Source organism: Hippocampus zosterae, chromosome 8 (genome assembly GCF_025434085.1).
Source record: "Hippocampus zosterae strain Florida chromosome 8, ASM2543408v3, whole genome shotgun sequence".
NCBI lineage: Eukaryota > Metazoa > Chordata > Actinopteri > Syngnathiformes > Syngnathidae > Hippocampus > Hippocampus zosterae.
Window position 1 is genome coordinate 7,186,373 of NC_067458.1, and position 22,502 is coordinate 7,208,874.

Below are 22,502 nucleotides of genomic sequence, written 5' to 3' on the forward strand. Positions count from 1 at the left end.
AAGACGATTTTCCTGTGTGCCGAGTCGTTTCTTTAACTTTGTCCGGGAAAATCTCTGACAGAAACATATTGTGCTCCTGGCCTAATGTTGCTGGACTGAAATTGAATTTTATTTTTTATTGATATTATTGAATTGTAATTGTAAGAATGAAATGGTGCAATGAATTGGTCTACAATGTTTACAGTTAAAGAAGGATTTTCTTTCAGGCAAATTGATGCACTTAAAATCTTTTCTGTTCCAGACTAAAAAGGTGTTGTGAGATTAATTATGATCTGTAATTAATTTATCGAACTAAGCTATATTTGAATCTCATCTAAAAATTGCTGAGAAGACCTCTATTTTCATTTTAAAATTGTTACATTATTGAGGCAAATCAAAAGATAAAAGAAGTGGCATTATAACGTATTGTATTGTTTTTCAGCAGACTTGGACGGTGCAGTCCTAGCCATTTACTTCCTGCTGCATTTGAGACTAGTCCCAAGTCCTACCTGCCACCTTTAGTTTCGACCACGAGGGGGAATATCACTGATTTGTTTGTTTTTGTAAATCTCCAAAGAAATACAAAATCGAACATCAGGTCCATAAAAGGTGCTTAGGTAACCATATCAAAAACAGTCAGAACACTTTTCTGAGCAATACATGTATTGAACACTAAATTTGCTTTGGATAGTAAAAAATAAATAAAAGAGACCCTTAAATCACAGTGCTGTAAATTAGCATTTCAGAAGTAACACTGTTCATCATGAGAAAATAAAGTGCTGAAATAATCATCAACCACTTCTAATAGGCTACAGAGGACACATCAGCTATGCTGACTTCATGCCTCGCACGCGGAGTGTTGTCGAGTTTAAGTTTGGCGAAGAGCTTGCTATGGCTTGCTATATTGCTCACGCTTTCGGTGCTAATGTTAGTCGTGGCTGCGCTCGCGATTGGGTGATTTGCATTGATGTGGGAGGCTAAACTTGAGCTGCTTTGGTGGGAAGCAAACTCCTTCTTACAAATTACCGGTAGGCACAACAGTCTACCATTATCCATAGTGCCGTCAGAGCGTTTTTCGATTGTAAATGTTCCATTCGTTGGGCCGAGAACTCCTCACCGCTGCTTACCTGGTCCTTCCAACTCCAATGGGAGCCTATCAGCTTCTGCTAGACAAGCATAAACATATGACAGCCAATCAATGTCTCCTTCAGGCTGTGACTGACCATTGTTTGCCACCCTCAACACAGGAAACCAAAACATAAAAAGGGATATTATAAAATTACAATCCACCTACAGAATTCATCATGTTAGAGATTAAAATTTAGATTAACGCGATTAAAAAACATAACTCGCTAAATATGATTGTAATTAATTATTCACTATTAACGCGATAATTTGACACCTCCGGTTATTTTTTTTTTTGCTGCAAGTTGAACTGTATTCCTTTTTTTTTCTTTAACGGTAATAAGGATGCAGATGTGTACCTATAACAATTTTAATGACAAGTATTTATAGTGGCCACATAGAGTTAGGGGGGCACAAATTATTTTCGCCCCCCTAACTCTATGTGGCCAATCGCTATGGCCTATTTTAAAAGACTAAAACTGACACATTCTAAGTCCTTCGAACTATATGGAAATATTTACAGCTGCTCTTTTTTATTTTTATTTTTTATGAGCCACACATGGAACTAGCATCCATCCATCCATTTTCTGATCCGCTTATACTCACAAGGGCAGTGGGGCGTGCTGGCAATAGGCGGGGGACACCCTGAACCGGTTGCCAGCCAATCGCAGGGTACCTAGAACTAGCAATGTAAATGCACCTGATAGTAGACAAATAACAAGATATGTAAAATAAAATCTTTTTGCAAGTACACCATTTTTTAATTGAAAGTGTGACCAAGCTACGGCATTCTCAAAAATTGTCATTGCCTATGATCACTGAGTTTTTTTAAATTCTGCCTACTTTAAGTTATTGACTTTATTGAATTTATATTTTTGTTGGCCTGTGTTTGCTGCGTTTATATGAATATAATGCAGGGGTGTCCAAATCCGCTCCTCAAGAACTGCTATCCCGAATGCTTTAGAACAGGGGTGCCCAAACTTTTTGGACCGAAGATCGACTTTTCGATCAACCAAAATCCCGCGATCGACTCGTTACCGCGCACGCACATACATACTTAGGCCATGATGAGCAACAGCTTGACACGGAGGCATGCACTTTTGCAGTCTGTTAACTATTGTAGCTCACACGTACCATTTGAAAGTGCTTCCCTTGGCCCTCTAGATTTCTATTCTTTGGCCGTGCCCTTAGTGGATTGTACACTAAGCAAACTCTGAATGATATTAATGATAACCATAAAAAATATAGCGCAACAGCTCTGATCACAAGCTGCAATTGCAGACTGCTGAGCGCAAACAACTTCTGGTGACGCAGGTCACGTGCCACCGTAGGTTAAAGATTTAACTGCTTTATTTTATTTTATTTTATTGTTTTAATTCTCTTTGCGAAAATGAGACTGATAGGACGATTAGCGTACAGTGTACATTAACAAAAAAATATATTACTAACATGCACAAAGACACACAAATGGTTGGTTGTTTTTTTTTCTCCTCTACACCCCTCGCGATCACTTGTCCGCAGTCCGCAACCTACCAGTCGATCGCGATTGACGTAATGGGCACCCCTGCTTTATAAGTTTCCCTCCTCCAGCACACCCGAATCAACAGATGAGCTCATCAGCAAGCTCTCCAGAAACCTGATAATGATCCTGATTATTTAAGTCTGATATGTTGAAAGAGGGACCGGATGTGGACACCCCTGATGTAATGTTTTTATGTTCAGGGGTGAGCTACATCCCCGAAAAGGTTTTGGCCCATCCGGGGGAGAACGTAAGTCTTTACTGTGTGTTCAACGACCACAGCGTCAACGCCAACACTGCTGTGTGGATGCTAAACTTGGAACAGCCTCTGTCTTCCAGCCAGTATCACTCAGTCAACCAACGGGTATGGGTGCAAGCTTTCCTTCTTTAAACGGTTGTTGTATATTTCCAAACCGTTGTCCTCACAAACTGTTGTCTGAACCAGGTCAGCCACATCACAGTACAGCCGTCAGACTCGGGGATGTATGAGCTGCTGCAGTGTAGGGCAACAAAGGAGTGGCCCATCCCTTACAGCATCATATATGTAGAAGGTGAGCTGTCATCATAAAGGACAGAAAAATCATCTACATTAAAAAAAAAAAAAGCCACCACCGCTGTCCTTTGAAAAAGACGAATGTCCATTTTTGTCATTTAAATTATTTTTACGTTAATGGGAGGTCTGCATTCTGACGAGTTCCTACATGAATGGTGAAAAAGCGTCTTATGACATCATGTACATAAAACGTTATCTCACTGTTGATGTTTGACTTGTCACTGAAAATGCACGCATGTCCACTGAACGCCTTTCTCCAACAAAAATTATCCCGTTGTCTGCTCGCACGGATCCGCCGACACTTCCTCCTCCAGTGGAAGGAAGCAGACATCTTTTGATGCTAAGGTAAAGTTGGTCAATATTCTTAGTCTTTTTAAAAAATTTTTGGCTGCAGTCAACCTCTTGTAATGCTATCTTGATGTCAAATAATATGCAATGTCTGAAATGTAAATACAGCCGGCATTTACTTTTTAACATACACCCAACTCAGCCATTACTGTAGTCAATGCCCACAACTGTGTTGTTTACGTGTTCATTCTGAGCAACTAAATCTTTCTCTTTTTCAACCTGCAAAAAGACCAATGTGATATCTGTTGTGCATTCAAGGCTGGGAACATTGACGCTGCCACATAGGACGCACACTGCCCTATAAAAGACACTAAACGGATGGAGAAAACAGAGGCAGGCGAAAAGAACATTTTGTTAATGATCTGCTATGTCTCAAGCTTCAAGCCTCTGCTCTACGTTACAAGACCAAGTTCAGTGTGAAAGCAGATGATGCAAAAAAATTACCTGTGGCACGAAAGTGAAGCTGGTCTTGCCTTGTGGATTACCTTGAAGCACACCTATCGTATTCTGAGTCCCTTATCTGGAGCCTTGGATGTGGCTTTCAAAGACGGAATCCCATTTTGAGTGATGCCCTCCTCAAGTTTGTGACTTATCAGAAGACAGTGACATGCAAGTATCTTGAAAGAGGCCAACACACAAATGCGCTGTTATTCGACGCATTGTGTGACAGAGAGAGGGAACTGAGGCACGGAGAAAGACATGTTCCAGCCGGTTACGCTGCAGTTATCTGAGGTGCTCACTCTCCTCCCAGGCCTTAACAGGTGAAGTACTTGGATAACACCTTTTTTTCATGTGCTTCAGCCAAGTAAAACTCAGTAGGTCCATTCGAGCGGGAAAAACCACTGGTGATCCTGCAGCGCATGACCTCTGAGCACTCGGGTATTTAATTTATTTTTTAATTGATTCATTCTTAGCTACTTGCTTTCCTGCTACGTGTTTCACACACAAGCTAATAACTTTTTGTACTCCGCTTAGATCTTACAGTCCTTTCTTGAAATACAAATCACATCACTTGTCCACTTCTTCTGCTCTCCTTTCGGCTTGTCCCTTTTCAGGGGTTGCCACAGGGAGTCATTAATTTCCATCTTTCCCTGTTCTCTACATCCTCTACTCTGACTCCAACTCCCTGCATGTCTTCTTCTTTGGCCTTCCTCTCAGTCTCCTACCTGGTAGCTCCATCTCTAACATTCTCCTACCAATGTATCCACTGTCCCTCCTCTGTACATGTCCAAACCATCTCAGTCTGGCGCCTCTAACTTTTTCTCCAAACTTTCCTGTCTGAGTTGTCCCTCTGATGGACATCCTTTCTGATCCCGTCCATCCTTGTTACTCCTAAGGAGAATCTCAGCATCTTTAACTCGGCCACCTCGAACTTGTCCACTGAATGACCTTTTTTTGTCTCTTCTGGATATTAGGTGTCATATGGACTATAAACTGTGCCACTCAGAGGACTGGGAACCTGTCCCTGAAGAGGAAGGCGAGCAAAAATGTGACCAGACTGTATACATCTAAGAAAAAAAACGCCTCAAATTCAATCATCTGAGGAAGGGGTTCTTCTCCCAGATTTCAACTCTTTCTATGATGGTCTTCACCATGCAAAATTGCTTTAGATCAGACATGTTCAGAATGTTATTAAAGTATTGTTTATTCAAAATATCCATATTATGAGTACTTATCTGTTCTAATTGTACTTTTGTGTTCTTATCTTGTGTTTGAAATTTAACCGGTTGTAACAAGAGGTGACAAAGAGGGAAGAAAGAGTGAAAATCGACCGGGAAATTTTGACATGGTAGTTTATTACATGCGTATCAAATTATCCATCATAAATACATTCATTCATGTTTATTAGAACAACAAAACAATCATAACTTTGCCCCTCAACAAGGCATCAATTAATGGATTTATTCCATACTGATGCCATTAATGTTGTAATCAATGTTAACATCATGAGTATTGTACTTATTATTGATCAAATTAATAGTATTTGTGTTGATTAATGAACCGGTGTGAATCTCAGAATAACACTTGGTAATTGTTAAATGTTCATCTTATTGTTAAGTTTAGGTAACATCAGAGGCTCTACTCTTGAATAGAATCAACAGTCGTCTGGCTCACAGTTCTGAGTTTAGGAGTTCAAATCCAAGCGCTGGTTTTCCTGTGTCGCATTTGAATGTTCTTCCACTGCTTCCGTGACTTTTCTTTGCTCGTCGGGTACACCCGCTCTCTTCCACATTTCAAAAGTCTACTTATTAGGTTCATTGAAGACTATTTGCCTTGCAACTGGTTGGTGACCAGTTCAGGACGTACCCCGCCTCTCTCCTAAAGTCAGGTGGAGTAGCCTAAAAGCACATCTAATGACGACAAAGAGTATTTTAAAAATGGCTGGATGTTATGTAATATGAATGTAGTTATTATTCTCCTGCTTTCATCGCTGAAAGTGTTTGTTTCGTCTTCCTGCTTTTGACAAAGGCAGGAAAGAGAGTGGAGACGTGTGACACTGTGAACTTAGAGTATCACATTGAAGTATGGGCTCTTATATTCATTTTCCTGACCTTACAATACGTGCATCTCTTTGTTTTTGCAGGGGCCTCGATTGACATCAAATGTGAAACCAGTGGTGACATTGACGCGATGGACTGTAGCTGGAACAACACTTGGTGGATCAAACCCAAATTCCAATACACGTAGGTCATGATTCTTATTCAGGAGCTGTTGACTTTGGAGTGCCCTCACTTGTCCTCATGTTCATGAATACTCAAATCAGAGTCTTGTTATTATGCGCAACTTCAGTGAACACAGCGTACGGAACACGTGCTATTTTGGGTCACACCCTCGAAATACATGTGTCCAATCCTGCACAGCAAGAGGTCGCCAGGAAGTTGCTCAATGTTTTGATGGGGGCGGGTTCCTCTTTACTTTTCCTTTCTTAACTTCGGAGCAATATATGAAGTGAAGAGTAAAACTTAAGAGCTACTTTTTTTGTTGAGACATGTTTTCGAACAGTTGTGCCACACTTTTGTCTTTACGTCTGTCTTCCAAGTTCTTATTGTAATATAGTCAAACAACAGTTCATTTTCATTCATGCTCACAATCACCCCCACCCCCCACCCCCATGGAATAATTGACAGTAACAATTAAAAAAAAAAAAAGGATTTCAATTGTGGGATGTCATATTTGCAAAGTTGAATGAAAAATGTGATAGCGACCCTAAAAATGATGAATGTCTTATCCACAGATGGACTGACCTACCCTGTGATGTGATGGAGGAGAGAGAGAAAAAGGGGGAGAAAGTTGGAGAGCTAGGGCCTGACTGTCTTCCGGTCCGATCCAAGCAACAAGCCTGCACCATCCAGGACATACGGAGGAATTGCTACAAGCTGTGGCTTGAGATGCTTTCCCATCAAGGCCCTTTCAGATCCAAACACATCTACATATCACCTCTAGATCATGGTAAGTTACCTGTATGTCAAATCTCTTGACAATACATATTCATGAAAAGCCATCAAGGTTTCAGAGCCAACCACCGCTGTAAACCAAAAGAAGTCGGCAGCAATCCAATACAGCAGAGGAGTGACAAATTGATTTTTTGGGGTGGTATCTTTTTAAAAATACTGCATGCATTCTAAACTCCCCGTAGCGTGGATTTAGGAACGTAAACGCGCCTTTAGGAATGTTTCAGTCATAAAGGAATGTGACAATGCAGCTGCAGATGTTACTCGATATAAACATCTTTTTTCTGCTTTACTTTATGGTTTGGCTTAATTTAACATTTTCGTGTTACTTAAAATTTCATATGAGATGCCTGTGCTGCTTTTCATAAAATTGTTTGCCAGCCTTTCTGCATTCCTCATTGCACCCCATAGCCAGAAAGGAATCTGCTGTATGCAGTCAAATGCAATGAGACACAAATACATACTGTATATCGGGGAAACCAAGCAACCACTGTGCAGGCGCATGGCACAACACAGACTGCTAACTGTTCAGGTCAAGTGTCAGCTGCCAGAGCCCTCATCTGAGGACAAAAATGTGCCTATTCTTGATAGAGGTGTTATGATAGAGTGAGAGAAGTGATCTACGTGAAGGTGGTAAGGCCATCTTTTAACAGGAGGTGGCTGACGACACCACCTATCCCCCACATACAATGCAGTCTTTCAAACATTCCCAAGAGATTTAATGATTTCGCCTCTGACCAAAACAAAAAAAAAGTCCCCTGTAATTTTCCACACAACAATTTATTGACCAACAGAGGCTTCTCCTCTCGGCAAGGCATCTTAACGACAGTCATTTGCATCCCCAAAAAATATTAGTGATGTGAAGAAGCCACAAAATTAAAAGTGAAAACACCACCGCCTGTAGAAGGTCCATCGTAGTTCATGATGCTTCCCTCCCCAGCCCCCCATAAAAAAACAACTCCAGTGTCGTTTACATTACTTTGGATCGATGGAGCTATACGGAATATTTTTCTCTGCTTTTTGTCTCTTACACAGACTGACTCTATAACATCATGGCAAAATCACAGAAATGTAATATTGTTTTTATTATGATGACAGAGGCTGTACAGCTATAGCAATAAAATGGTATAGGCTCCACCCAGATGCACGCACGCACATGCAAACACAGCAACCACAAGCATGTCTAACCAAAGGAAATTAAATAATACATATTTATTTAATTCTGGCTCTCTAACTGCAGCAAACACCACTCCATGAGTGTAGTTGCACTTTTTTATTTATTTTTTTACACTGCAGAAAATACTGAATCGAGCCTGACACTGACCTGGGGTCCATTTCACAGAGGCTTCAACGAACTCTGTCAAATGCTGAACTCTGAATTGATCTGCTCTAAGATAGGAAACTGAGTTTGCGGTTCCAAAACAGCGGATTTTAATCAGTTTAATCAACTCGGAGTGTCTTCAACTGGAGTTAAGCGCGTGCACCACAACCATCAAAAGCCAGGATCAATGGATCCCCGATTTGGCGAGTCACCACGGCAACAGGAAGAGGCAGTTTGCGCTTTTTACCCCACTAGAATTGGGAGTTTGGACACATGTTCAGGAAGAAGTGCTTGGCCGCTCGGTCGGGTCAATGCATAACTTTCAACGCGGTCCTTTGCGAACACGATAACGTGGCAGGGGAAAGCTGCGGTCTAGTAATTGATTTCATTTAGGCGCAATCCTGCGGGGGATACGTGCACTTGGCAACAGCTGAAAATGAAATATAAAAAAAATTGTTCAAACAGGTAAAACACACTTTTCTGACCGCCCTGTATACAGTTGTATAATCAGCCTATTTCTGGGTAGAACTGGTACAATGGAAGAGGGTCTTACGACAGACAGTCTAGTTGCGATCGATTCAATGCCTTGAGAATTAACATCGTCTGTTCCTCCACTGTCTGACTTGCAGTAAAGCCTCACAAACCATCCAATGTGAAAGCGGTGAATCTGCAAAGCGGGGTTCTGAGGATCACGTGGGAACCTCCACCTTTGCCTGTGCAGGGACTCCAGTGTCAGTTCCGTTACCACTCTCCTTCTGCCATCAAAGCTCAGCCAGAGTGGAAGGTGAGCTATTCTTTGACAGTTTAAAAGAGCAAAATGAGTTTGATAACAGAATAGTTCCACGAATTACAATTCCTCTGAAAACCTACGTAGTAAGTAAGACGCATGTACAATATCTGAATGTCTATGGAGGAACAATTTGTGTTTCCACCCACCCAGGAAACATGAGAAATGGAAATGCTGTCATTGTAATCTGTTTTCATTTTAAATATGGATTTTGTATGTTTGTTATTGAATAAATCAAAAAGAAAATTCCCTTGTGAAGTTCTGACATATTGGTTTAAACTTTCGTGAAAATTTTCAGTGAACAACCCTTTACATTTAAGGTTAGTGTTTCGAAAAAATATTTTCCAGAATGCATTTCAGTGGGCGTCAATGATACGCTTGGCCACCCAAGGCTCTATTCTATATGAATAGTGGAGGAATACGATCTCTTGTTCATGTATCAGTACGTAACTACAGCACTGGTAGTCAACCAATATTACAGACTTTTTTTCGCGATGACAGAGTCACGACAGCATTTACACTTATGAGAAGCGAGTGTAACAACATACCGGTTTGAAGATCTGCCTTTCTTTATTGTAGGTCTGAAAGCACAATGCTAATTTAACTGAGCTTTAAAAAACATTCTAAACCAATTTTGAATAAGTGATCAGAAACAACCACCTTGTCAACTTGATGAACTTGTGGCATCAGGTTTCCATTTGCAGAAATAACATGGCTTCCACATGGCCCTTTTTTTCCTTTTCATTCAGTCAAGAATGAGTGAAGGTTGAGGTTGTGCTCTTGCACCGTGATCTTTTCCCTTATTTGACCATTTCGTCTCATTAAATGCAGCTCAGTAATCCAGTGTGGGTACCGTCAGCGGAGGTTCCGGTTCCAGAGATGTGCCAGGTTTATGCAGTTCAGGTGAGCTGCAAACCCGCCAACCGCACTGGCTACTGGAGCGACTGGAGCGACCCAGTCTACTCTGTACCCCAAAACAGTCAAGGTAGCAATACACCAACACATGATTGTTATCACTTCCCTTGCCCAAATTCACACTTTCCGAAATAATTATGAACCCATAGCAGCGTCACCTTTCCACCCTGATCTTTTTTTCCTGCAGCTCCAGAACATGGCCCTGATTTTTGGAGAATTCTTGAAGATGATCAGCTCACGAACTCGACAAATGTTACTCTACTGATTACGGTACAAAGCATGTGACGAACATATACAGTTCATAGCATTCAAAATAATGTGTTGATTTGCTGTTTGTAGTCTCTTCCAAAAACGAGCCGCTCCTACTGCATCAGTGGATACATAGTCCAGCAGCAGACTTCAAGTGGTATTGTGAAGAGGAAGAGCATTGAGCTCCTGTCCTCCTACAGCTTTGAGTGGAAGCGAGAGCTCCAAAGTGTGACAGTGGAAGCCTACAACAGTCTGGGAAGTTCCAGAAAAAACATGAACATGGTACTGGACAGACGACCTAAACGTGAGTCGTCATCAACCACAAGACATTTATTCTTTATACCACATAAAGGCCTTTCTGCACACAATTCAAGATGAATGTGTTCTATATTTGTTGAATTATTTTCAATTCAGTGACTATCAGCCCTTTTCCCAAAATGCTAAATGACCTATTTGGGGAAAGTGCTGGCATTAGAACTTTTTTTTTTATGTGCTTGAAAAAGCAAGATAGGCTGGCTCATGGAAGAGGAACAAACAGGGCTGAGGACCGATGAACTGGAACATAGTGCATTCCTGGTTTTTTTTATTTTTTGAAATTAACTCATTCATTCCCAAAGACGTTTTTAAATGTCTTTTCAGACTTGGTCTAGAATTGGCTGGTACTGAATGAGTTGCCCCAACACATGTGTATTTAGTCATAAGCACAGTGTTCTGATTCAATTACATTTGTTGGATTTTATTCATATTGCATTAAAAAAAACCCTGCTCTCATTCAAAAGTGTGGCATAAGCGGACAACCCGTCAATGACTTGCCGACTGCACATTATGCCCCCTTTTCAAATTAAACATGACAGGTGTGAACATCCATGTACTTAAACAAAGATTTGCTCGTGAACAGGAGGAGATGGCCTACAACTCAGTTGTGCCAAGCAACCCACCCACCAAATCATCTTCTGTAAAAACGAGGCATCCTTTTAAAAGGGAAATTAAAAGCCTTTCCAATGGTACCGTATGTATGTGAACATTTTATAGTTGTGACACCGCTGCTCTGTCTTGTGCGCACATCAGGCCGGAGCGTGCATTCTTTCCGCGTGCTGCTTATCAACGGCACTTGTGTGTCTCTGCATTGGAGCCTCATGGACAACAGCTCGACTCCACTCTTCATGGTGGTGCAGTGGGCACCACAGCGGCAAGATGGCTTTGATCTGAGCAAAGCTCACAGTGGGCGCACCTGGGCCAGGCTGCCCTCCACCGATTGTTCCGTCCACCTAACAGGTAATACAATTCACTCTCTGTGCTTCATTTTCTCAACATTAATGTTATAGAGGCTCAGTCGAACAAAGTGTTGTCAAACCTGATCTTTGGTTTCAGGTGATTTTTATGCATCTGAGGAGTACGGCTTCTACTTGTATCCTGTGTTTTCGGAGGGAGAGGGCGAGCCTGCCTTCACAATAGGTATGCAAGTCAATAAAAGCTCATCAAGTCATTGAATTGTTATCCCACGCAAAAAGTGGCAAAGCACTGCCACTTCAAAACTTGTGATGCGTCTGTCCCACATGATGTAGCCAGCAGAGGAGGCCCTTCTGCCTACACGACGTTGCTGATCATCGCCCTCCTCTCCATCGTCCTCTTCATCACCCTGGTCCTCTCCCAAAACCAGTAAGTATAGCTTAGTGGCTTCATGGATGACATTTATATAGATTGACCAGGCACATTCATTTTTTTTAGCTGATGTAAGAATGTTAACGGAAGTGCGATATATCCCCGTATCCTTAAACCAGCTGTACTTTGTTGTCAGGATGAAAAGGTTTGTGTGGAAGGATGTGCCCAACCCCCAAAAATGCTCCTGGGCAAAAGGACTCAATTTCAAGAAGGTACAACAATACCTGAAAACTTTGATTCATTCACTCTTTTCCGCTCTCACATGTTGAACTGCCGCACCTTACTTTTTATTATGTGGAGTTTGCATGTTCTACCTGTTCCTGCGTGGGTTTTCTCCGGGTGCTCTGTTTTCCTCCCAGATCTCCAAAAACATGCACGGCAGGTTGATTGTACGCTTGAAATTGTCCCTAGGTGTGAGTGTGAGTGTGGATGGTTGTTCGTCTCTGTGTGCCCTGTGATTGGCTGGCAACCGGTTCAGGGTGGCCCCTGCCTACTGCCGAAGACGGCTGAGACAGGCTCCAGCACCCCCCTTGTGAGGATAAAGCAGATCAGAAAATGGATGGATGGATGGATGGATGAGTCAGTTGGCCCAATAATGGTTGAAAACAGTAATTTGGAGAAATAGACCAGCATCCCAATCTTAATTGCCTTAATCTCTGCAGGCTGACACTTTCCACGAGCTCTTCCAGTCCTCAGATATCCTGCCAGCTTGGCCGCTTCTGCTACCCTCCGAGAACATTTCCAAAGTGGTCATCATGGAAAAGGCTAACATGTCAGTTCTGAGCGGAGCCTTGGTACGCAGCCCACTTATAACCCCAACTCTCAACGCAGTGTCCTGTCCATTTATTGAAGTGGACCAAAATGTCATCCCCCCCTCCTCAGTCCTAGATTTGGATATTTTAACCAATCCCAGGCCACAGCTTGATGAGCTGCAGCTCATTGATCCCCCACAGAGCGTCCTGGAGAATTCAGCCCAGTCTTCAGTCACATATGCTGCAGTGCTGCTTACCAATGCTAAGCAGGAGCTACAGTCCATCCATCTCTCGGACCGGGACGGCAGCGGCAGCAGCTCCAGCGACGAGGGCAATTTCTCTGCCGACAACTCGGACATTTCTGGCTCTTTCCCCGGTGGCCTGTGGGAGCTGGACAGCTGCCATGACCGAGGGATGGATGATCCACGTCGATCCTGCTCCTACAACTCAGTTGAAGAACTTTCTGAACCGTCCGATCAAGAAGATGCAACAGAAGAAAAGGACTTGTACTATCTCAGCATGGACTATCAAGCGGAGAGTGAGGAGGGTGAGGGAGAGGTCAAGCAGAAAGAAGAGCTGCTGAAAAGTGTTACTTTGAGCAGAGATGGCTGCTCAGGAGAGTCACACCTTACGCCCACCGAGCTGGTTTCCACATCCACGTGCGACTTAGCGCCACTCTACATGCCCCAGTTCAGGACTGCACCATACAGCAGGCAACTGCCAGATTGAAAAAGCTCATGTGGTTGGCGCAATGTTCCACATTAGAATTCACGTATTGTGAGCTGCATCATCACTAAAGACTTGACAATCAGGTCCTGCACACTTAAATTGACATTGAATGTCAAATCGTGTCAAAAAGCTTCAAATGGTGTGTAACTAGAGTGATGTTCATCAATGCTGCTATTTCTTTGTTCAATGTTAGGTACTGATCCTCGCAGTAGAGATTTATTTTATTCTGATTGGGCCCAAATTTTGGTTCAGCCAAAATGCTTCTCTGGAGTCATGTTACAATGGTCGCTGATGAGTGCATGTGAGCTCAAGTCATGTTCTGAATAAAACATAATGAGGTTTGGGAGAATACTTCAACAGGGAGGAAATAATGCTGCCATTCAATAGATTGTGTGGCTGCAACTCTTGTCAGACAGCTTTTACGTGACAGATGTCATTTACGTTACCATCTTTTGTAAATAGAACTCGCATATAACACACAAAGACCGAAAGAAGAGCTGTGTGAAAACATCTGCCTTCATGAATACAATCAGATCATGAACATTGTACTGATTTAAGTGTCCAGTGAGCCTAAAAAAAAAAAAGAAGAAAATACTGAAATATGGTGATTAACTGTTGTTGCACATTGATATATTTGGTCTATTTTTTCATGGTGAATATAAATTATTTGTAATTAAACTCATGCATGTCTTTATTAATAGCCCAGTGAGACCATCTGGCTTATTGCTTGATCCCGCCACCCTTCTGGAAATGAACATGGCTTTGCACAACAACAAGTTTGTTCAAATCAGAATGTGTAAAAATGCTTCTGTTTACAATTAGTCACGCTTAAAAGACTCTTGTCGCACAGTTGGTCGTTGAAAGACACAAACAACCCGCACTGAGACTACTCAACAACAGTAATATGTCGCCCCTCTGTGGTTGCGATTGATAATCGCAATGACTTTGACTGCCAAGTATATGTGGCCTTATTGTATAATTATTTATGACGCATGTGTACAATTAATGCACACTTACCAATAGGCTACTACTGATCTCAACGCGACATATGTATACACTAAGCATACTGGTTATAGGAATAAATTTCTTACTTTCTTTTCCAAAATAAATAAAACACTTTTTTCAGGGCACTGGACATGTATGATTTTTGGACTAACTACACAAGGGTTTTTGTTTTTTTAACCATCATTGTTTTTCAATAGGCTCTGCCTTTGGTGTCTATCTTGTATGATTGAAAATTTGTTTATCTTTGATATTTTTTGAAATACTGGAAGGTAACAGGCAAGGTGAAAATTTCACTGTGCAGCACTTACCGTTGTGTTACTGTGCATCTGACAGTCAATCAACCAAATAATTCAGAGTACAACAAAGGTATTACTACTTTTGGAGAAATTTAGGAACACAATTGGCACCTTGAAATAAGACCCCAGGTGCCGTAGCATTCCGTCAGACTGGTGTAAAATATTCAAAGGAACTGTCCTCCATCCTGCTCAGAACTTTTTCCTGGATTAAAGGGGAAGTGAATTAAAAAAAAACCTTTCCAATATGTTCGATGCACTCCAAGTCGAGTGTCAAACTCTGGTCCTGTAGGGCTGCCATCCTGCATGTTTTCCATCCCTCTCTGTTGCAAAACACCCGATTCAAATGATCAGCTCATCAGCAACTCTGAGGTAGCCTGATATTGATCTTGTCAATTTGAATCAGGGGTGTTGCAACAGGGAGAGATGGAAAACTCCAGGACCGGAGTTTGACACCGATGATTGGGTGTTCATTTTCACACCAGCAGATTTGCAATGCAGAAACAATTAATAGTTGCCAAAAGGTTCACAACTATCGTTTGACTGCTTCTATTCTGTCCACGGACTAACCTTCAGAAACTAAAATGAACCATTTAAACCAAGATGGGCAACTGCTGGCCCACGGGTCATGTGTGGCCCGGGACAACAATCTGAGTGATTGATTAATTTAAAACAAAAACAAAATATTTCATCCATTTTTTTAATCTGACAGTTACCCACATATCAGTGGAAGGAAATACTTTGTTTTCTTAAGAAGAAACACAAAGACAGCACACGTAACCAAAACAGAAAATGCCCCAGAATTGAACCCTGTGGAACACCATAAGTCAGTGTGGCACAGCCATGTGGTACAACCAATTTAATGCCCACCTGGTTCTGCAAACAAGCCAACAGAATACTGTTGTCCAATGTATTGAACACTGCATAAACATGACACATAGTCTCCAGTGTCATTAGCCAACAGGATGTCATTAAAAATTCATAACAGGGCTGACTCTGTTACGCATCATCTTAAAACCCGACTGGCAAACCTCCATGATGTTATCTTCATCCAAGAAAGATATCAAATGTGTGTGCACCACTTTTCCCAGAAATATTTAGATAAAATATAGCTTTGAAATAGTCCGAAAATTTAACAGCACAGCTAGACCAAGGCCAGGAATCTTCAGCATAGGTTGCATCATAGCATATTTAAATTGTTGGAGAGCTATTACAGATAGAGATAAAAAGTGAGCCGACACATCAGAACCCTTTAGTTTTCTTTTTGGCTCTCCATCACAATGGTTTAAAGGGGAGAATAGTTGTGCTTTAAAAGATCTGCCTTTCCAAAAACGTGCATGTCATTGACAGATGTGCTCTCTTATGAACCAAGGGTGAAAAAGGTGAAATGTTTTGGCACATTGTGATTTTGTGCCGGGCGGCCCGGTAGTCCAGTGGTTAGCACGTCGGCTTCACAGTGCAGAGGTACCGGGTTCGATTCCAGCTCCGGCCTCCCTGTGTGGAGTTTGCATGTTCTCCCCGGGCCTGCGTGGGTTTTCTCCGGGTGCTCCGGTTTCCTCCCACATTCCAAAAACATGCATGGCAGGCTGATTGAACACTCTACATTGTCCCTAGGTGTGAGTGTGAGTGCGAATGGTTGTTTGTTTCTGTGTGCCCTGCGATTGGCTGGCAACCGATTCAGGGTGTCCCCCGCCTACTGCCCGAAGACAGCTGGGATAGGCTCCAGCACCCCCCGCGACCCTAGTGAGGATCAAGCGGCTCGGAAGATGAATGAATGATTTTGTGCCGAGAAGGCGCAACCACCAAGCACATTCTTTGATGAATGTTGTGATCAAAAACGCTGGAAAACTGCTGCCAACTACGGTGCAATCTTCGACACTCTTATCATTTGATGATTTGGACAATTAGACACTAGCAGTGTTGCATACTGATATCCGCCTTTGTCATATTTCTATGTATTATGCCTATATCTTTACTTCTTGTTAATTTGTTTGTTTTATGTTGTGTTGTCATCCGTGGTGGTTGAAAAAAGTAATGGTTCGATTTTGGCAAATTTAGGAATACAATGTGTTATTTTCATCAAAACTGTACGTGAGTAAAGTACAGATAGATGGCACATTATTACACCCTGCAAAGGAAGTTCTTGTGCGTTTTCATATTTTGGCCACCAGGAGGCAAAATAGTCGCAATATTTTGACACAGATGGCCGAGTGCAAGTTAGAAACTCACTGACTTGGCGCATTCGTGTTCACCATAGAAGGACATGATGGTACAAAGAGCAACCGGGTCATCTGGCAACGACAGCGCAAATTATGCCACGCTAGGTTCAGTTATGGTTATGGACAGAAAGCATCAGTGAGACGTTGCGTTTGTTGTCATTACGCAGGCAGCCATGGAACTGGAATACTTTCCTGATCTGACTTGGAAAGAATGCCATGGAGTCTAAATGTTTCCGATCAAGGAGAAAATGTGTCAATTTAATGTCAATGGGTGGAAAAAAAAATCCAAATGCATGCCTTGTCCGGACAAGTGTTTGGACTAGAGTCTGGACAGCGCGTGATACTGTAGTTTGCTTCCAAACAATCCAGCATGAGTAAGGCCTGCTGGAGTTTTCATTTTCATAAATCATTCCATGAAGATTACTTCATTAGTTAACCTCCAAAAATAGTTTTGCTTAGAAATGATCCAACCTGAAAGAAAATTGCCTTTTTCCTTTGTTATTGCTAAACCACCATACTTTTGAAAATGAAACATTTTTAGCTGCTTACATCATTGAAATGTTATACAGAACCTGGATTTGAATGAATAGGATTATTACGTAGAGTGCTAAAAAATTAATAGAATTCAAAGTTGTGAAAACGACAATGAGATTTATGCTTCGCGTGACAATGGTTAAATAAAAAGTCACTGAAGAAAAGAAATAAAGAATCTGCATGTTACAGGAAAAACAAGCATGACGTAAAAACACAATGCAAAGGACTTGGCTCCGTTTGGCAGTGTGACATGCAAATTCTCGGTTGGTAAAGACATTGTTGAGATGAACATACATGATACATAATTACATGTGCAAGTGCATTTCAGAGCATATACAGACTTTCATTCATTTTCCGAACTGCTGTATTCTCACTAGGGTCGCTGCCCAGCTGTCTTCGGGCAGTAGGCGGAGGACACTCTGAACCGGTTGCCAACCAATCGCAGGGCACACGGAGACGAACAACCATCCGCGCTCACACTCACACCTTGGGACAATTAGAGTTTTCAATCAGCCTGCCATGCATGTTTTTGGAATGTGGGAGGAAACCGGAGTACCCAGAGAAAACCCACGCAGCCCGGGGAGAACATGCAAACTCCACACAGGGAGGCCGGAGCTGGGATCAAACCCGGTACCTTTGCACTGTGACGTTGACGTGCTAACCACTGGATCACTGGGCCGCCACATACAGACTTGATAAGTGAATTCAAACGGCAACATTGCACAAAATAAGGCCACCCCCACGAAGAAGAAAATAGATTGTCCCTCCAACTTCACCCCACGCCCCAAATAGAAGAAAATATTTTTCTCTCTTCTCAACTCAAAAAAGGAAATACACTGAAAATCAGATGAATAACTTCATTAACATTGTTGATACTCCCTGCACACACTCTATGAAAATGCCACTGCTTCCGACTCTAACAAGCACCTTGCAGTTCTCTGCCCGTGCGGAAAGTTACCTTTTTTTTTTTTTACCACCAAGCACTATTCAAAAATGGCAAAAAGCAACAAAAAAAAAGCTGTGATTTTGGCCGTTTGAATTGCTGCAAGGATCATGTTTATTTTTTTATTTAATCTATTTTAAACACGCCTAGCCTGTAATTGGCTACTCAATACAGTGACTGCCCTCTGCTGGGACACTCCAGTTAAGCTTAGTTAAGTGCATAATGACATTTGGCTGCATGTGTGCACTGTACTTGGACTCAGAGAGCGCGTGTTCAGAGAATGGAGGGGGGAGGGGTGGGGGCTTGCAAAACCGATGAGTGACACCGGGACGTTCGGAAAAGACAGATAGGAGCTTTCTTCAGTGAGGGTTCAAGAGGCTGAAAGTCGGTTCTAAATCCGGCTGTTGTGCGAGTCAAAGCACCTCTGAATCGCAGTGCTTTATATTTCGTGCCGACACCACGTAATGTCATGTCATGTCTTTATGGCATTTCATGTAATATGTTCACTCTAAATTGTCCCTAGGTGTGAGTGTGAGTGCGAATGGTTGTTCGTTTCTGTGTGCCCTGCGATTGGCTGGCAACCGATTCAGGGTGTCCCCCGCCTACTGCCCGAAGACAGCTGGGATAGGCTCCAGCACCCCCCGCGACCCTAGTGAGGATCAAGCGGCTCGGAAGATGAATGACTGAATGAATGAATGTAATATGTTGCATTATATGGTTGCTGAGAGACATGTTTCTGCAAATCGCAAATTTTGTATCGCGTTACTCCCAACACGGGCAACACAAATAGCCTGAATAACACTTGATTTGGCCACATAACGTAAGTGAAGTGATGCGAAGGCAGCGCTACACAGTCATTTGCCAATTTCACATTCCACCATATTCAACACCAACACAATGTGGAAACACAGCGGCACGATGGTCGACTAGTGAGCACGTTGGCCTCACAATGCCGAGGTCATGGGAGACATTTAGTTGTGTTGTGCCTCTTGGCCCCTTCTCAGGACATTCATCTAACAAATGACCAACTAAGTCCAGTTTCTGTTTATATTCCACTTTTTTATTTCCGGGAAGACGGTTATAATACTCAAATGACATTTCATTACATTTTGAAATAAACATACTTACAAATTAAATGACAGCGACCCCAAATTCAATACTTTTCAATGAGCAGAGAGTTAGTTTTCACTGACCTGACCACCATTTTGAGTTGAAGTAATTTTGACATCAACCCAGAAGTGTCAATATTCACTCTTTTCAAAAAAGTGAATTTGAGTCTTGGCAAAGCGCTTTGGACAAACATCGTATGCATTGTAGCTGAAGCAATAGAAAATTGCACGTCATCTACCATCATGATGAAATTAGATGTTACATTTTTTTCAAGATGTTTTTTTTTTCTTTTTTTGGGGGGGGGGTGCAATTAGTAATACATTCGAATGGTTACGGCATTCACTGGTTAAAGGTTAACAAACAGTGATCTTACAGGTGTACGGATCAAAAGCACAATACAGTACCGTATTTGCGTTTTTTGAAATTATTCTGTATTTACGGTTGGCCAAAATACAGTATGGCATTTGTCACAAGTACCCGATGTGTTTTAGATTATGAAAAAAATGGTGTGTGTTGTGATGTCCATGTTCATCAACCTAGTTAATGGGAACCAAGAGAAACTTTGAGTGGCTTGACATTGTAAATCCTTCATTGATCGCCTGACATTAATTCATGCTGCAGTAATGATGCGCTTTTGCTCCCGATATTTTTTCATGGTGGCTTTGAAGGCCTTAACATAAGGCCAAAGGTCAAAGTGTGGCAAATTCAGTATAAAAACTCCACAACCACAAAGGAAATGAGGGGAAATCTCCTTTGGTGGTTGGGAGAGCCCTGCAAGCTCACGCTGGTCCTTCTTTCTGTAAACACAGAGCTTTGGTTGCCTGGCACCGCACTATTTCATGCTGGACACACTTTGGCTCCCAGGGAATGTAAATCCTCTCTCACCCTGTAATCTGTAATCTTAGCTCAAATGCAGCTCAGTTGTGTGAAAATTACATTAAAATTACAAATTTAATGTAATTAAATGTGAATGTAATGTAAATACAAGTTACATTACATTCACAAGGGTGCACAAAAAAAAGCTAAAAGTATACACTTAGATGAAAGATGTGAATTTGGAGAACATTGATGAATAAAAACATCACTACAATGATGTTTGGAGCAGCAAATTTGTCAAGCAAACACAAAACCGAGACGGGAATATTTGGTGTAAAATCAACAACGTTCAGACAGAAGCGTTCCCGACTCATGCTTGCCTCTCTTGTGGCCCCTCCCTGAGTGGAGGCCTTAAAGGAGGTTTTGGGAAGACAGTCAGTTCAGTCTGTAAATACATCGCCTCTTTGATGGATGGTTCATGACTCATTTCAGGTTGAGCCATATTTTACTTTACTGATAGCGTTACATGACATTCTATCAGGATCTTTTCTGCCAGAAAGGTTTGATGGGTTGCATAAGTGACCCCATCCAAAAAATGGGCTGATGTACAACAACATCATTTCTCAAAGTCTGCGCTTATTCTGGCTAACGTGCAAGAGACGGACAACACCTTGGACAGGTCGCCGGCCGAGTGCAGGGGATATATAAGACGTGTAAACATTCACACTTTTTCCACTATAGACAATTTTGAGCCGTCAACGAACCTATAGTGATTGTTTTTGGAAAAAAGGTGATTCAAGAGTCAAAAAATGTATTGCCATTGTCTAGGGGGAAAAACCCTACAATTATGTTTGGAGCATGAACATTATTTGATGTGAAGTGCCACAGGTGCATACGCCACAAACCCCGATAAATAACCCAGTGCAAACACATAGCCGGTGACGTGGGTGCCTCATGATAGTAACAGTTAAAACAGCATTTGAGGGTTTATCAAAAATAAAGAATGAAGTGCAAGGAGATATTGTCAAATACATGAAGGTGGTGTCAGAGTGCAACAATGCACCCGATCAAAGCTATTGTCAAAAAAACTCATTATAGGTTTTTGTTTCCACTTGTTCTCATCGACCCAGTCCCTTGTGTCAGCCAATCAGCTCCCTCTTGCAACTGGTGTATTGACCAGATGTTCAGTACTTCATTGTCTCATCAGCTTGCTTGTCTTGAGTTCCCTTTCAGTGATTGTCGGTTCATTGTTTCTCTTGCTCAGCTTTCACATAACCTTTTTTTTCTTTCTTTTGGCTATGGTTGTTGACTGGTTAGCACCTCAGCCTCAAAGTGCAGAGGTGCAGGGTTCGATTTCGGCTCGAGCCTCCTGTGTGGAACTTGCATATTCTCCCCACCATACGTGTGTGGGTTTTATCTGGGTGCTCTGGCCCCCCCCCCACACCTTACAAATGCATGGTAGGTATATTGAACACTCAAAATTGTCCCCAAGCGGTACTGTGTGTGAACGTGTGTACCCCGCCGACTATACCCGAAGATAGGCTCAAGCACGCCTGTAATGCTTGTCAGCAAAAGCAAATTAGAAAATGGATGGTTTTTTTTTTTTTGTTTTTAGTTTTTTTTTTGTAGTGATGAGTTGTTTTATTTTGGTTTCTTTGTGTTTCATTGACATTCTCAATTTTCTGCTCGGGGGAATGGGACTTCAGTATTTTAATTCGTTCCATGAGCCATTTTTTTCCTTGTTGTTTTATAAAAACGTTTTGTTTTTTGTTTTTTTTTTAGATCCACACTGCTGCGCCTTCCTGCTTCACTGTATTTGCGTCTACCTCTTGCCTTCGTTCCTCCCCTGTGACAATGGATAGAAAATAAGGTTGAAACCAAATTCACCAGACAAGAGGATTCCAGTCATCCCTCAAAATGCATGAATGCGTAATGTGACTCCACACGTGCATGTTGATTTGGCTTCTTAGGTTCAACTCTACTTACACTGTATACTAATGGAATTGTACAGTACATCTTCAAGTTCCTAAGTGTGTGTAGAACATTTGGCTTATTCAGAATCAATGGGGACTAATGAGCTTATGCTTACAAGCTACCATTAAAAAAACATTGATTTCTCTTTCCTAGGTTCTGAAATGTGACTCCACATGCTCACTGAATGGAAGCAAATCCATTAGCCCCTTATCTTTTG

General features: G+C 41.9%; 1 protein-coding gene across 5 annotated transcripts in view; it reads left to right on the plus strand.

The window, feature by feature from the left end:
* Positions 1-14,069, plus strand: part of lepr (leptin receptor) — a 44,000-nt gene extending 29,931 nt beyond the window's left edge. For 4 of the 5 annotated variants that reach the window (XM_052073334.1, XM_052073333.1, XM_052073331.1 and 1 more), the window contains 13 exons: positions 2,827-2,987; positions 3,069-3,174; positions 6,109-6,208; positions 6,760-6,974; positions 8,927-9,081; positions 9,916-10,069; positions 10,187-10,269; positions 10,339-10,552; positions 11,317-11,523; positions 11,620-11,703; positions 11,814-11,907; positions 12,047-12,122; positions 12,573-14,069. In XM_052073334.1, coding sequence (XP_051929294.1) covers positions 2,827-2,987; positions 3,069-3,174; positions 6,109-6,208; positions 6,760-6,974; positions 8,927-9,081; positions 9,916-10,069; positions 10,187-10,269; positions 10,339-10,552; positions 11,317-11,523; positions 11,620-11,703; positions 11,814-11,907; positions 12,047-12,122; positions 12,573-13,391 — 2,468 coding nt within the window. In that variant the 3' untranslated portion in view covers positions 13,392-14,069. The remainder of the gene's footprint in view (positions 1-2,826; positions 2,988-3,068; positions 3,175-6,108; positions 6,209-6,759; positions 6,975-8,926; positions 9,082-9,915; positions 10,070-10,186; positions 10,270-10,338; positions 10,553-11,316; positions 11,524-11,619; positions 11,704-11,813; positions 11,908-12,046; positions 12,123-12,572) is intronic. The other variant, XM_052073336.1, reaches the window with a different exon arrangement.
* The last annotated feature ends 8,433 nt before the right edge of the window (positions 14,070-22,502 follow it).